This window comes from Salvelinus namaycush, chromosome 42 (assembly GCF_016432855.1).
Source record: "Salvelinus namaycush isolate Seneca chromosome 42, SaNama_1.0, whole genome shotgun sequence".
In the NCBI taxonomy this organism is placed as follows: domain Eukaryota; kingdom Metazoa; phylum Chordata; class Actinopteri; order Salmoniformes; family Salmonidae; genus Salvelinus; species Salvelinus namaycush.
Genome location: NC_052348.1, coordinates 18,748,190 through 18,762,755, shown reverse-complemented (window position 1 = coordinate 18,762,755; position 14,566 = coordinate 18,748,190). Strand labels below are relative to the sequence as shown.

Sequence of the window (14,566 nt, the reverse complement as noted above, 5' to 3'; positions counted from 1 at the left end):
TGTGTTGTGTTGTACCCTGTTGTAGAAGTGTGTTGTACTGTACCCTGTTGTAGAGGTGTGTTGTGTTGTACCCTGTTGTAGAGGTGTGTTGTGTTGTACCCTGTTGTAGAGGTGTGTTGTACCCTGTTGTAGAGGTGTGTTGTAACCTGTTGTAGAGGTGTGTTGTACCCTGTTGTAGAGGTGTGTTGTACCCTGTTGTAGAGGTGTGTTGTACCCTGTTGTAGAGGTGTGTTGTACTGTACCCTGTTGTAGAGGTGGTTGTACCCTGTTGTAGAGGGTGTGTTGTACCCTGTTGTAGAGGTGTGTTGTACTGTACCCTGTTGTAGAGGTGTATTGTACCCTGTTGTAGAGGTGTGTTGTACCCTGTTGTAGAGGTGTGTTGTACTGTACCCTGTTGTAGAAGTGTGTTGTACTGTACCCTGTTGTAGAGGTGTGTTGTACTGTACCCTGTTGTAGAGGTGTGTTGTACTGTACCCTGTTGTAGAGGTGTGTTGTACCCTGTTGTAGAGGTGTGTTGTACTGTACCCTGTTGTAGAAGTGTGTTGTACTGTACCCTGTTGTAGAGGTGTGTTGTACTGTACCCTGTTGTAGAGGTGTGTTGTACTGTACCCTGTTGTAGAGGTGTGTTGTACTGTACCCTGTTGTAGAAGTGTGTTGTACCCTGTTGTAGAGGTGTATTGTACTGTACCCTGTTGTAGAGGTGTATTGTACTGTACCCTGTTGTAGAAGTGTGTTGTACCCTGTTGTAGAGGTGTATTGTACTGTACCCTGTTGTAGAGGTGTATTGTACTGTACCTGTTGTAGAGGTGTGTTGTACTGTACCCTGTGTAGAAGTGTGTTGTACCCTTTGTAGAAGTGTGTTGTACCCTGTTGTAGAGGTGTGTTGTACTGTACCCTGTTGTAGAGGTGTATTGTACTGTACCCTGTTGTAGAGGTGTGTTGTACTGTACCCTGTTGTAGAAGTGTGTTGTACCCTGTTGTAGAGGTGTATTGTACTGTACCCTGTGTAGAGGTGTGTGTACTGTACCCTGTTGTAGAGGTGTATTGTACTGTACCCTGTTGTAGAAGTGTGTTGTACCCTGTTGTAGAGGTGTGTTGTACTGTACCCTGTTGTAGAGGTGTGTTGTACCCTGTTGTAGAGGTGTGTTGTACTGTACCCTGTTGTAGAGGTGTGTTGTACCCTGTTGTAGAGGTGTGTTGTACTGTACCCTGTTGTAGAGGTGTGTTGTACTGTACCCTGTTGTAGAGGTGTGTTGTACTGTACCCTGTTGTAGAGGTGTGTTGTACCCTGTTGTAGAGGTGTGTTGTACCCTGTTGTAGAGGTGTGTTGTACTGTACCCTGTTGTAGAGGTGTGTTGTACTGTACCCTGTTGTAGAGGTGTATTGTACTGTACCCTGTTGTAGAAGTGTGTTGTACCCTGTTGTAGAGGTGTGTTGTACTGTACCCTGTTGTAGAGGTGTATTGTACTGTACCCTGTTGTAGAGGTGTGTTGTACCCTGTTGTAGAGGTGTGTTGTACCCTGTTGTAGAGGTGTGTTGTACCCTGTTGTAGAGGTGTGTTGTACCCTGTTGTAGAGGTGTGTTGTAACCTGTTGTAGAGGTGTGTTGTACCCTGTTGTAGAGGTGTGTTGTACCCTGTTGTAGAGGTGTGTTGTACCCTGTTGTAGAGGTGTGTTGTACCCTGTTGTAGAGGTGTGTTGTACCCTGTTGTAGAGGTGTGTTGTACCCTGTTGTAGAGGTGTATTGTACTGTACCCTGTTGTAGAGGTGTGTTGTACTGTACCCTGTTGTAGAGGTGTGTTGTACCCTGTTGTAGAGGTGTGTTGTACCTGTTGTAGAGGTTGTTGTACTGTACCCTGTTGTAGAGGTGTGTTGTACCCTGTTGTAGAGGTGTGTTGTACTGTACCCTGTTGTAGAGGTGTGTTGTACCCTGTTGTAGAGGTGTGTTGTACTGTACCCTGTTGTAGAGGTGTGTTGTACTGTACCCTGTTGTAGAGGTGTGTTGTGTTGTACCCTGTTGTAGAGGTGTGTTGTACCCTGTTGTAGAGGTGTGTTGTACTGTACCCTGTTGTAGAGGTGTGTTGTACTGTACCCTGTTGTAGAGGTGTGTTGTACCCTGTTGTAGAGGTGTATTGTACTGTACCCTGTTGTAGAGGTGTGTTGTACTGTACCCTGTTGTAGAGGTGTGTTGTACTGTACCCTGTTGTAGAGGTGTGTTGTACTGTACCCTGTTGTAGAGGTGTGTTGTACCCTGTTGTAGAGGTGTGTTGTACTGTACCCTGTTGTAGAGGTGTGTTGTACTGTACCCTGTTGTAGAGGTGTGTTGTACTGTACCCTGTTGTAGAGGTGTGTTGTACTGTACCCTGTTGTAGAGGTGTGTTGTACCCTGTTGTAGAGGTGTGTTGTACCCTGTTGTAGAGGTGTATTGTACTGTACCCTGTTGTAGAGGTGTGTTGTTACTGTACCCTGTTGTAGAGGTGTGTTGTACCCTGTTGTAGAGGTGTGTTGTACTGTACCCCTGTTGTAGAGGTGTGTTTGTACTGTACCCTGTTTGTAGAGGTGTGTTGTACCCTGTTGTAGAGGTGTGTTGTACTGTACCCTGTTGTAGAGGTGTGTTGTACTGTACCCTGTTGTAGAGGTGTGTTGTACTGTACCCTGTTGTAGAGGTGTGTTGTACTGTACCCTGTTGTAGAGGTGTGTTGTACTGTACCCTGTTGTAGAGGTGTGTTGTACTGTACCCTGTTGTAGAGGTGTGTTGTACTGTACCCTGTTGTAGAGGTGTGTTGTACCCTGTTGTAGAGGTGTGTTGTACTGTACCCTGTTTGTAGAGGTGTGGTTGTACCCTGTTGTAGAGGTGTGTTGTACTGTACCCTGTTGTAGAGGTGTATTGTACTGTACCCTGTTGTAGAGGTGTGTTGTACTGTACCCTGTTGTAGAGGTGTGTTGTACTGTACCCTGTTGTAGAGGTGTGTTGTACTGTACCCTGTTGTAGAGGTGTGTTGTACCCTGTTGTAGAGGTGTATTGTACTGTACCCTGTTGTAGAGGTGTATTGTACTGTACCCTGTTGTAGAAGTGTGTTGTGTTGTACCCTGTTGTAGAGGTGTGTTGTACTGTACCCTGTTGTAGAGGTGTGTTGTACCCTGTTGTAGAGGTGTGTTGTACCCTGTTGTAGAAGTGTGTTGTACCCTGTTGTAGAGGTGTGTTGTACTGTACCCTGTTGTAGAAGTGTGTTGTACCCTGTTGTAGAAGTGTGTTGTACTGTACCCTGTTGTAGAGGTGTGTTGTACTGTACCCTGTTGTAGAGGTGTGTTGTACTGTACCCTGTTGTAGAAGTGTGTTGTACCCTGTTGTAGAAGTGTGTTGTGTTGTACCCTGTTGTAGAGGTGTGTTGTACCCTGTTGTAGAGGTGTGTTGTACCCTGTTGTAGAGGTGTGTTGTACTGTACCCTGTTGTAGAGGTGTGTTGTACTGTACCCTGTTGTAGAGGTGTGTTGTACTGTACCCTGTTGTAGAGGTGTGTTGTACTGTACCCTGTTGTAGAGGTGTGTTGTACTGTACCCTGTTGTAGAGGTGTGTTGTACTGTACCCTGTTGTAGAGGTGTGTTGTACTGTACCCTGTTGTAGAGGTGTGTTGTACCCTGTTGTAGAAGTGTGTTGTGTTGTACCCTGTTGTAGAGGTGTGTTGTACCCTGTTGTAGAGGTGTGTTGTACCCTGTTGTAGAGGTGTGTTGTACCCTGTTGTAGAGGTGTGTTGTACTGTACCCTGTTGTAGAGGTGTGTTGTACTGTACCCTGTTGTAGAGGTGTGTTGTACCCTGTTGTAGAGGTGTGTTGTACTGTACCCTGTTGTAGAGGTGTATTGTACCCTGTTGTAGAGGTGTATTGTACCCTGTTGTAGAGGTGTATTGTACCCTGTTGTAGAGGTGTATTGTACCCTGTTGTAGAGGTGTGTTGTACCCTGTTGTAGAAGTGTGTTGTACTGTACCCTGTTGTAGAGGTGTACTGTACCCTGTTGTAGAGGTGTATTGTACTGTACCCTGTTGTAGAGGTGTGTTGTACTGTACCCTGTTGTAGAGGTGTATTGTACCCTGTTGTAGAGGTGTATTGTACCCTGTTGTAGAGGTGTGTTGTACCCTGTTGTAGAGGTGTGTTGTACTGTACCCTGTTGTAGAAGTGTGTTGTACTGTACCCTGTTGTAGAGGTGTGTTGTACCCTGTTGTAGAGGTGTGTTGTACTGTACCCTGTTGTAGAGGTGTGTTGTACTGTACCCTGTTGTAGAAGTGTGTTGTACCCTGTTGTAGAGGTGTGTTGTACTGTACCCTGTTGTAGAGGTGTATTGTACTGTACCCTGTTGTAGAGGTGTGTTGTACCCTGTTGTAGAGGTGTATTGTACCCTGTTGTAGAGGTGTATTGTACCCTGTTGTAGAGGTGTATTGTACCCTGTTGTAGAGGTGTATTGTACCCTGTTGTAGAGGTGTATTGTACCCTGTTGTAGAGGTGTGTTGTACCCTGTTGTAGAGGTGTATTGTACCCTGTTGTAGAGGTGTATTGTACCCTGTTGTAGAGGTGTGTTGTACTGTACCCTGTTGTAGAAGTGTGTTGTACCCTGTTGTAGAGGTGTGTTGTACCCTGTTGTAGAGGTGTGTTGTAACCTGTTGTAGAGGTGTGTTGTAACCTGTTGTAGAGGTGTGTTGTACCCTGTTGTAGAGGTGTATTGTACTGTACCCTGTTGTAGAGGTGTGTTGTACTGTACCCTGTTGTAGAGGTGTGTTGTACTGTACCCTGTTGTAGAGGTGTGTTGTACTGTACCCTGTTGTAGAAGTGTGTTGTACCCTGTTGTAGAAGTGTGTTGTACTGTACCCTGTTGTAGAGGTGTGTTGTACTGTACCCTGTTGTAGAAGTGTGTTGTACCCTGTTGTAGAGGTGTGTTGTACTGTACCCTGTTGTAGAGGTGTGTTGTACTGTACCCTGTTGTAGAGGTGTGTTGTACTGTACCCTGTTGTAGAAGTGTGTTGTACCCTGTTGTAGAGGTGTGTTGTACTGTACCCTGTTGTAGAGGTGTGTTGTGTTGTACCCGGTTGTAGAAGTGTGTTGTACTGTACCCTGTTGTAGAGGTGTGTTGTGTTGTACCCGGTTGTAGAAGTGTGTTGTACTGTACCCTGTTGTAGAGGTGTGTTGTGTTGTACCCTGTTGTAGAGGTGTGTTGTACCCTGTTGTAGAGGTGTGTTGTACCCTGTTGTAGAGGTGTGTTGTGTTGTACCCTGTTGTAGAGGTGTGTTGTACCCTGTTGTAGAGGTGTGTTGTACCCTGTTGTAGAGGTGTGTTGTACCCTGTTGTAGAGGTGTGTTGTACCCTGTTGTAGAGGTGTGTTGTACCCTGTTGTAGAGGTGTGTGTTTTGTTGTACTCTGTTGCAGAGGTGTGTGTGTGTGTGTGTTGTGCCCTGTTGCCGAGGTGTGTGTGTGTGTTGTGCCCTGTTGCAGAGGTGTGTGTGTGTTGTACCCTGTTGCAGAGGTTTGTGTGTGTTGTACCCTGTTGCAGAGGTGTGTGTGTGTGTGTGTGTGTTGTACCCTGTTACAGAGGTGTGTGTGTAGTTTATCCTCCAGTATGTTAGTGTCTAGTTGAGTAGTCTTCCTCCTGATGAAGGTGTTTAGGGACAAAGCTGCCTGCTGCTGCACACACACTCCACACACTGATGGGTCATGCAGCTCTGTGTCCATGGCCTGTTAATTAACACACACACACACACACACACACACACACACACACACACACACACACACACACACACACACACACACACACACACACAGTCAGTAATTGTTGCAGCCAGTCTGCCTCACCCCATAGAGATACAATGAGACTAAACCAGGGTAGACCCACCAGAACTGATAGACAGTTACTATGCCCAGATAAAGTGTCTGACTCACCCGTCTCATCTCCTCTGTGAAAGTCTTCCTCTTCAGGGCAGAAATGAGCTGTAAAGGGACAGGCTCTCCTGCAAGGTCCTCACACTCCCTCTGTCTCCTCACAGTCTTTTCCTTCTGCCTCTCTCTCCTCTCACTCGCTGCTGTAGTTTCTGTGTTCTGTTTTCTGTGTACTTGTATGATCATCCTACTCCACATCTCACTCTGCAACCCCTGCCTCCCCCTCCCTTGGAGGGCTGTTCTCGCCCCCTCTTCCTCCCCCTCCTCCTGGCTCTCTCTCCACCCCCCCTCTCCTGCAGTTTCTGGGTTTAGTTGATTGTTGACCTGTGTTATCATTCTCCTGCAGTAGATCTCCAGTGCCTCGTTCTCCTCCATACCTAGGGCCAAGAAAAAGCCATTTTCACGCCGCCGGGAATGCCACTTCAATGTCTAGGGAACACAACTTCCGCCAACATGGCGCCGCATTTGTTTATGACGTTGCCAACGTAACTTCGACTTTCAAAGGTTGAACAAACCGACCTAATATCAAACACTGTGGCCACTATGTGATATTATTTTCAGGATTTTCTGATCAACTGACGGACAACTGAATCACGTAACGAGAGGAGTTGACGAAAGTTGGATTGATGCTACCTAAACTAGCCAGCAGACCATAACGTCTAGTCTCAACGAATATAGTAAAGTGCACACAATTACAACGTACACGTAACATTAAAAATCGAACCTTGTTGGCGCAATTGTGTATCCCCAAACTTTGTGATGAATTAGCTAGCTATTATATAAAATGTAAAACGCTTTAGCTAGCTAGCTACACACCCGAAATCACAACAGAGCAACAATGATCTTCTTGCGAGCGCAGTGCTGCTAACAATGAGTATTTACTGCCACCTAGCGAACTGGAGTGGGGTAGATGAAGAGTGTCCAAAAAAGAAAAAGTTAATATTTAGAAATACTTTTGGCTAACCTCAGTTGTTATCTGCCTGCTTATATATTTTTATATGACAACATTTTATGTAAATCATGATGCTTTATGATATTATATCATAGTATACTTTATTACCTGCGTACATTTTATTGTAGAAACGTATATTAAAGGCAGGCATAATTAAACTACAAAAGCAGGCCTACTTTGAGAAATTGGCTACATTTTCAGTTCAGTTATAAGGACAAAGTAATCTAAGCTATAAGCAAACAATGGTTACATCAAATAATTTCCCCTTCCTGTGTTTTTGAGAGGCGGAAACAGACTTCACTTCCCAAAATGCCTGGAATGTGTAGATCATCTTGGAAAAGAATGTAAGATGACCACCATACTTCTACAAATGCAGAGGTCTTCTTGATCATGGTTCTGCAGGCAGGGCAGGGCTGTGTGAACAGCTGATAGTCTACAACAGCCTCTCTGACAGTCAGACAGCTGCGCACAGACTATAAGATGGTTGCCAGTCACAGTGTAAACTAAAGAAATGGAGGTGATGACAGCCCTGTTACACGTAGACACATTACAGCACAAATCATTTTTCTTAAAGGATTTCACTACACACTTAAAAAAAAATATTTGAAACCTAAAGGGTTAAAGTTACTTTTGGTGATTATGGCAAGCTAAAATGAAAATAGACTGAAGTAAGCCTATCTGATTTCAGATCACACATCATCAAATGACATGTTTGCTGGTACAGTAGTCTAGTGTTGTATTTCTACTACTGACCATCAGTTCTAGAAGTGCTGCCTTATCATGTAATCTTTACTCAGGACACAGTGAAACACCAGGGATTACCAAGGCCCCTGCCCACCAACCCAACCCACAGCCTGAGTGTCAGTGTCACTAGTCTATCACCCATCTAATTATAACCCCCCACAGTTCTCCAAGAATGGAAGTTTAGAAAGGTCCATCTGTGGGACTAAAAATAGCCCCCCAGCAGCACCCAGCCAGACCCCCTCTCTGCTCTGCTGTGTTAGACAGCAACACATATGCACACCCGTGCGCACACACATACACACAAAACCCAACACATACACACACACACGCACACACACGCACGCGCACGCACACGCACACGCACACACACACACACACACACACACACACACACACACACACACACACACACACACACACACACACACACACACTCAGCTCCCAGACCCCAGTCCCTGTGTGGATACAGCAACACATTCCTCTTGGAGTCTCCTCTTCCTCCACGTGACCAACGGACCATGGAGTTATAAGAGAGTGGTAAGTGTTTACTACCAACGTCCTGATTAACATTGTTGGCAGAAAAATCCCTGGTTGGTGACCCTGTAGGTGAGGTAAGTGGAAAGCATTGTTAACCACCATTTGCTGTGTGGCTCTGGGTCTTTGGATCATGGTAGCTATAGCAGGAGTTAAATGGGGAATGGGATTCTGTCTGGGTTGGAAGTTTTTAACAATCCCCAAATCTGTTGCTTTTTGATCAAATTTTCCATGATCATACTTAGAAATATTTCATTTTCATAATCCATTTCCCCATTATGCCCTCTCTGCAAACTTGTGCAAACCTATATGGTGAGGATGTGGATTTCACTAATTTAACTCTTGCATAGTAATGTCTATTTCAAGAAGTGCTCATCCTACTTGGCTTCCAATAACACATTTACAGATGTCTGAGAGTAAATGAACTGAATGTTATATATTATTCTGTGAACTGGGCTCTATGTAGTGTGTGTGAGAGATGCATGTAACACAAACATTCCCAGCACTTAAGTGGCCTATCTATTTCTGTCTCTATCCATTCCTGTCTATTATATATTCTCTGTCTCTATCTATTCCCTGTCTCTATGTATTACTTTCTATTATATATTCCTTGTCTCTAACTATATCTATTCCCTGTCTCTAACTATATCTATTCCCATATCTATCTATTCCTGTCTATTATCTATTCCCTGTCTCTATCTATATCTATTCCCATATCTATCTATTCCTGTCTATTATCTATTCCCTGTCTCTATCTATATCTATTCACTGTCTCTATCTATTCCCATATCTATCTATTCCTGTCTATTATCTATTCCCTGTCTCTATCTATATCTATTCCCTGTCTCTATCTATTCCTGTCTATTATCTATTCCCTGTCTCTATCTATTCCCTGTCTCTATGTATTACTTTCTATTATATTGTCACGATCGTTAGAATGATTGGACCAAAGCGCAGCGTGCGTAGAGTTCCACATGTTTATTTAAATGAAACTCCCAGAAAACAATAAAGAAACAAACGAAACGTGAAGTAATGGAGTGCTCACAGGCACTACACAAAAACAAGATCCCACAAACAACAGGTGGGAAAAGGCTGCCTAAATATGATCCCCAATCAGAGGCAACGATAGATTGGGAACCATACCAGGCCAACATAGAAAACGAAAAACGAGAATGCCCACCCTAATCACACCCTGACCTAACCAAATAGAGAAATAAAAAGGCTCTCTAAGGTCAGGGCGTGACATATATATTCCCTGTCTCTATGTATTACTTTCTATTATCTAGTCCTGTCTATTATCTATTCCTGTCTATATCTATTCCCTGTCTCTATCTATTCCATGTCTCTATCTATTCCCTGTCTCTATCTATTCATGTCTCTATCTATTCCTGTCTATTATCCATTCCTGTCTATATCTATTCCCTGTCTCTATCTATTCCCTGTCTCTATCTATTCCCTGTCTCTTATCTATTCCTATATGTTATCTATTCCTGTCTCTATCTATTCCCTGTCTCTATCTATTCCTATATGTTATCTATTCCTGTCTCTATCTATTCCCTGTCTATATCTATTTCTGTCTCTATCTATTCCCATATCTATCTATTCCTATCTGTTATCTATTCCTATCTGTTATCTATTCCTGTCTGTTATCTATTCCTGTCTATTATCTATTCCTGTCTGTTATCTATTCATGTCTCTATCTATTCCTGTCTGTTATCTATTCATGTCTCTATCTATTCCCTGTCTATTATCTATTCATGTCTCTATCTATTCCCTGTCTATTATCTATTCATGTATCTATCTATTCCTGTCTATTATCTATTCCTGTCTCTATTTAATCCCATCTCTATCTATTCCCTGTCTCTATCTATTCCCTGTCTCTTATCTATTCCTATATGTTATCTATTCCTGTCTCTATCTATTCCCTGTCTCTATCTATTCCTATATGTTATCTATTCCTGTCTATTATCTATTCCTGTCTGTTATCTATTCCTGTCTATTATCTATTCCTGTCTATTATCTATTCCTGTCTCTATCTATTCCTGTCTATTATCTATTCCTGTCTCTATCTATTCCTGTCTCTATCTATTCCTGTCTATTATCTATTCCTGTCTCTATTTAATCCCATCTCTATCTAGTGCTGTCTATTATCTATTCCTGTCTGTTATCTATTCCTGTCTATTATCTATTCCTATCTATTATCTATTCCTGTCTATTATCTATTCCTGTCTGTTATCTATTCCTGTCTATTATCTATTCCTATCTATTATCTATTCCTGTCTATTATCTATTCCTGTCTATTATCTATTCCTGTCTGTTATCTATTCCTGTCTATTATATATTCCTGTCTATTATCTATTCCTGTCTCTATCTATTCCTGTCTATTATCTATTCCTGTCTATTATCTATTCCTGTTTATTGTCTATTCCTGTCTCTATCTATTCCCTGTCTATTATCTATTCCCTGTCTCTATCTATTACTGTCCTGAAGCACAGATGAGTTCTGGCTGGTACAAACCCAATCAGTTTAGCTATGCCTGTGTGTATGTACTCTCCCTGTCTTTTTCTGATGCCGGTGTCTGATTCCAATTTTCCCTCCGAGGATCTATAAAGGTTATTCATTAACTGAATTGTATCCACCCTCTCTCTCTCTCTCTCCTCTCTCTCTCTCTCCTTTCTCTCTCTCTCTCCTTTCACTCTCTCTCTCTCCTTTCTCTCTCTCCTCTCTCTCTCCTTTCTCTCCTCTCTCTCTCTTTCTCTCTCTCTCCTTTCAATCCTCTCTCTCTCTCTCTCCTTTCACTCTCTCTCTCTCCTTTCTCTCTCTCCTCTCTCTCTCCTTTCTCTCCTCTCTCTCTCTTTCTCTCTCTCTCCTTTCAATCCTCTCTCCTATCTTTCTCTCTCTCTCCTCTCTTTCTCTCCTCTCTCCCTTTCTCTCCCTCCCTCTCTCTCCTCTCTCTCTCTCTCTCCTCTCTTTCTCTCTCTCTCTCTTCCTCTCCCTCTCTCTCCTCTCTCTTTCTCTCTCTCTACTCTCTTTCGCTCTCTCTCTCTCTCTCTCTCCTCTCTCTCTCTCTCCTCTCTTTCTCTCTCTCTCTCTCCTCTCTCTCTCTCTCCTCTCTTTCTCTCTCCTCTCTCTCTCTGTCTCTCTCCTCAGATGGATGAGTTGTAACTGTTACAGCTATAGTAACAGTATGGTCCTAGACAGTATCAACACAGCCACCAACCCTCTCAAGATGAGTCTAATGGACGTCTCCAAGATCTTCTCTCTGCTTCAGCCCAAGGAAGAGGATGAGGAGGACAATGAGCATGGCCAGGTACAACCAATGAGCTTGCAGTGCTTTGTAACTTAGCAACCTATCACTGAGACAGCATCAGTAGACTTGCACAGTATCAGACTTACTGGGAAGATTGTAAGGGTGTGACTTCCAAGTCTATATGGGTGTGACCTAACCAGGGTCGTATTCATAAGGACATAATTTACAAATGATGTCCAACCGAAAACGTTAACAAGCTTATTTTATTGAACAAGTTCAGATAGTACCTCCCTGCTTCAGTTTTGTTTGTTTTGAGTGTAGGGAATATCACCCAGCAGTGCAGCCCAATAACACTGTGTGTATGGTAAGTGGAGGTATAATACTGCTCTGTTCCCCAGGCTCTGAACCAGGCAGTGAGCAGTGATGACGTGGTGCTGGTAGCTGAGCTGTTGTCCCAGGAGAGCTACAGAACGTGTATCAACAGCAGAAGCGGCTGGGGCATCCCTGTTACCCCCCTACGGACCGCCGCAGCACACGGACACCTGAGGTGTCTGGAACTCCTGCTGGAGCACGGAGCGGAGGTGAGATATGGTGATAGAGTACTTTGGACTAGCTTCTCGTACTCAGACACACCTGACATGGACAAAAAAAATCCTGGTTTAATTTACAGTCTGCAGTTTTACAGTTAAGGTTGATTCAAACAACAGTCATTTACTCTGTGCTACTGTATAAGCATGTTGTGACAGCTGCTGATGTAAAAATGGCTTTAGAAATAAATGTGATTTAACCTATTGATTAATTATTGTTTGGTGATTGATTGGTTTTGCAGGTGGACAGTCTTGATGTGAAGGCCCAGACCCCTCTGTTTACAGCGGTCAGTGGTAAACACCTGGACTGTGTTGTGGTCTTACTAAAGGCTGGAGCCGACCCCAACGGCAGCCCGTACAACAACTGTTCCCCGGTGCTGACCGCCGCCCGCGAGGGAGACGTGGAGGTCCTCAGGGAGCTGCTTCAGTTCGGAGCCGAGGTCGACGTCTGGCCCAAAGTCCCTGAGTGGGCCTCCAACGCCACAGCCTGCAGGGGACCCCTGTACATATCCGCTGTATATGGACACCTGGACTGTTTTAAGCTGCTACTGCTCCACGGGGCTAATCCTAACTATAACTGTAAGTCAGAGAAGATGCTGGCCAGGATCAAGCAGCCCAAGACGGTGCTGGAGATGTGTCTCAGGTATGGCTGTGGAGTGGAATACATACAGCTGCTCATAGACTTTGGGGCAGACGTGTATCTGCCCACGCTGATTATTGACAAGACCACCAAGCAGAACGAAGCGGTGGTGCTGCTGCTCAAGGAGAGAGGTGAGAACATCACACACACTTGTTTTACTTTTCTATCATATTTGTGAAACAGTTGTTTCATATTCGTGAAACAGTTATTACAGATTCGTTACGTTTGTTGCACATAAGTTATACATTTGTTACATATTTGACTGTCACATATTCAGTCTGTTCTGTATCTCTAATTGATTGATGGTTATTAATGATGAGAACATTGGAGACTTTCTCGTATTTCATTGAATTAACTAGAACCTCCCCTGTGTTTTGTTTCCAGTTTGTCCCAATACTCTGATGTCACTGACACGGCTTGCAATTCGGAGATACCTCCCCATGGTTAATAAAATGACGTCCATAGACCGCTTGGACATTCCCCAGATACTGAGGAACTACCTGAAACATCTCACCTGACCTCTCTCTCCTGACCTCTGAACTCTGCATGAAGATGATGTCACAAATGGATACGCTATTTGGCTGTGTCTCAATAGTCTACAGTGGATTCCTCTGCTTCATCTCCACTGTTCTGAAAACACATGTTAGGTGAAAGCAATATGGAGGATGATTTATGCAAAACTTTCAAAAAAAGTGCAACAATTTCATACCGTCCTCTTCTGTCTCTACTGAGTGCATCATGGGCTGTAATGTCCAGTTTGTTCTGTTTCTGTTGTAGGTGTGAATAATAATTATGCCAAGTTTGCCTTTGAATAGCTGTAGAGGTTGAATTAGAATAAACATATTTATTTAACTTATTCTCTGTGATTGAATTCAGCAAATGTTTGGTAAATATAATCATTGGAAATTGGTTGAAGGATGCTGAAACTATGGTGAAGACACTGCCCTCTCCTGGACAGTTATATGAGTGCACAGAGCTTCAGGAGAAACCTTTAGGAAGTGTAAAACTATGAGTAACCACTAGGTGTCACACTACCACTGTAAATGTATTCTCCGTCTATGAAATCACTTCTCACCGTTGGCAAGTAATCTTTAGTCAAGCTAAAAACAATGTCATTTGTGGAATCTTGCTCGCATTAGGAGTGTCCTTGCTGTTAGCTCAACGACACAGTATTGTGTAGTGCATCGAACCAGGTTCAAACCCAGTCAGTCACTGGAGCAGCAAACAAACAGGGAAACAAGACATTGCCTTATTTGAACAGAAGGATTAGTACACAGACAGGATATTACATCACATTACAGGATAAGGACATCCTGTTGAACGTTCACATTGACCTTCGAACACAGTTCAGTATATAGAGGTTTTAATTTCAACAGAAGTACAGTTATATCAATGTGGTTCAGTTTTTACAGAGAAATACAACGTAATAATTCCCAGTGCTCTTTGATTACATCAAAACACATAGACTTCTCGACACTCCCCATTCACAGTTTCAGGATTTGAATAGGCATTACTTAGTTTCAGGGTTGTTTTTTTCCATTTCTACAACAAATCAAAACAAACCTAATCTAAGGCCAGAGAGAAAATATATGTTCCTGCTATTTGTACTGTACAAACATGGTGATGACATTTCAGACTGACAGATAAAATAGAAGTCATACCAGAGTCCAAACCCCCCACCCCCCTCCTCATTCTAGATGGCAATGTGAATGTACAGTGAATAGCCTAGTAGCTCCAACTAAACTTGTTACTTGTCTTGTTATCTGTTTCAGTGTCCATACATTAGTACCCTGGCTGTTCTGAAGCCACATACTACTGTATAACCAACTAGAGAAAAGCAACAAGGATTTGTAATGATGACTGTGTGTACGTCCCAAATGGCACCCTATTCCCTCTATAGTGCACTACATTTGACGAGGGCCCATGAGGACTATAT

The 14,566-nt window shown here is 43.4% G+C and overlaps 1 protein-coding gene across 1 annotated transcript; it reads left to right on the top strand.

Annotated features, from left to right (window-relative positions):
• The first annotated feature begins 11,230 nt into the window (after nt 1-11,230).
• LOC120034697 (ankyrin repeat and SOCS box protein 12-like) lies at nt 11,231-13,482 on the top strand. Its single transcript, XM_038981301.1, has 4 exons — nt 11,231-11,463; nt 11,802-11,984; nt 12,233-12,761; nt 13,015-13,482. Exons 1-4 carry the CDS (start codon nt 11,308-11,310, stop codon nt 13,146-13,148), a joined length of 1,002 nt encoding a protein of 333 aa, XP_038837229.1. The 5' UTR covers nt 11,231-11,307; the 3' UTR covers nt 13,149-13,482.
• The last annotated feature ends 1,084 nt before the right edge of the window (nt 13,483-14,566 follow it).

Coding starts and splice junctions, on each gene's coding strand:
- LOC120034697 (XM_038981301.1), top strand. CDS start 11,308: ATGAGTTGTAACTGTTACAGCTATAGTAACAGTATGGTCCTAGACAGT. Junction 11,985..12,232: donor TGCTGGAGCACGGAGCGGAG/GTGAGATATGGT, acceptor TTGGTTTTGCAG/GTGGACAGTCTTGATGTGAA. Junction 12,762..13,014: donor GCTGCTGCTCAAGGAGAGAG/GTGAGAACATCA, acceptor TTTTGTTTCCAG/TTTGTCCCAATACTCTGATG.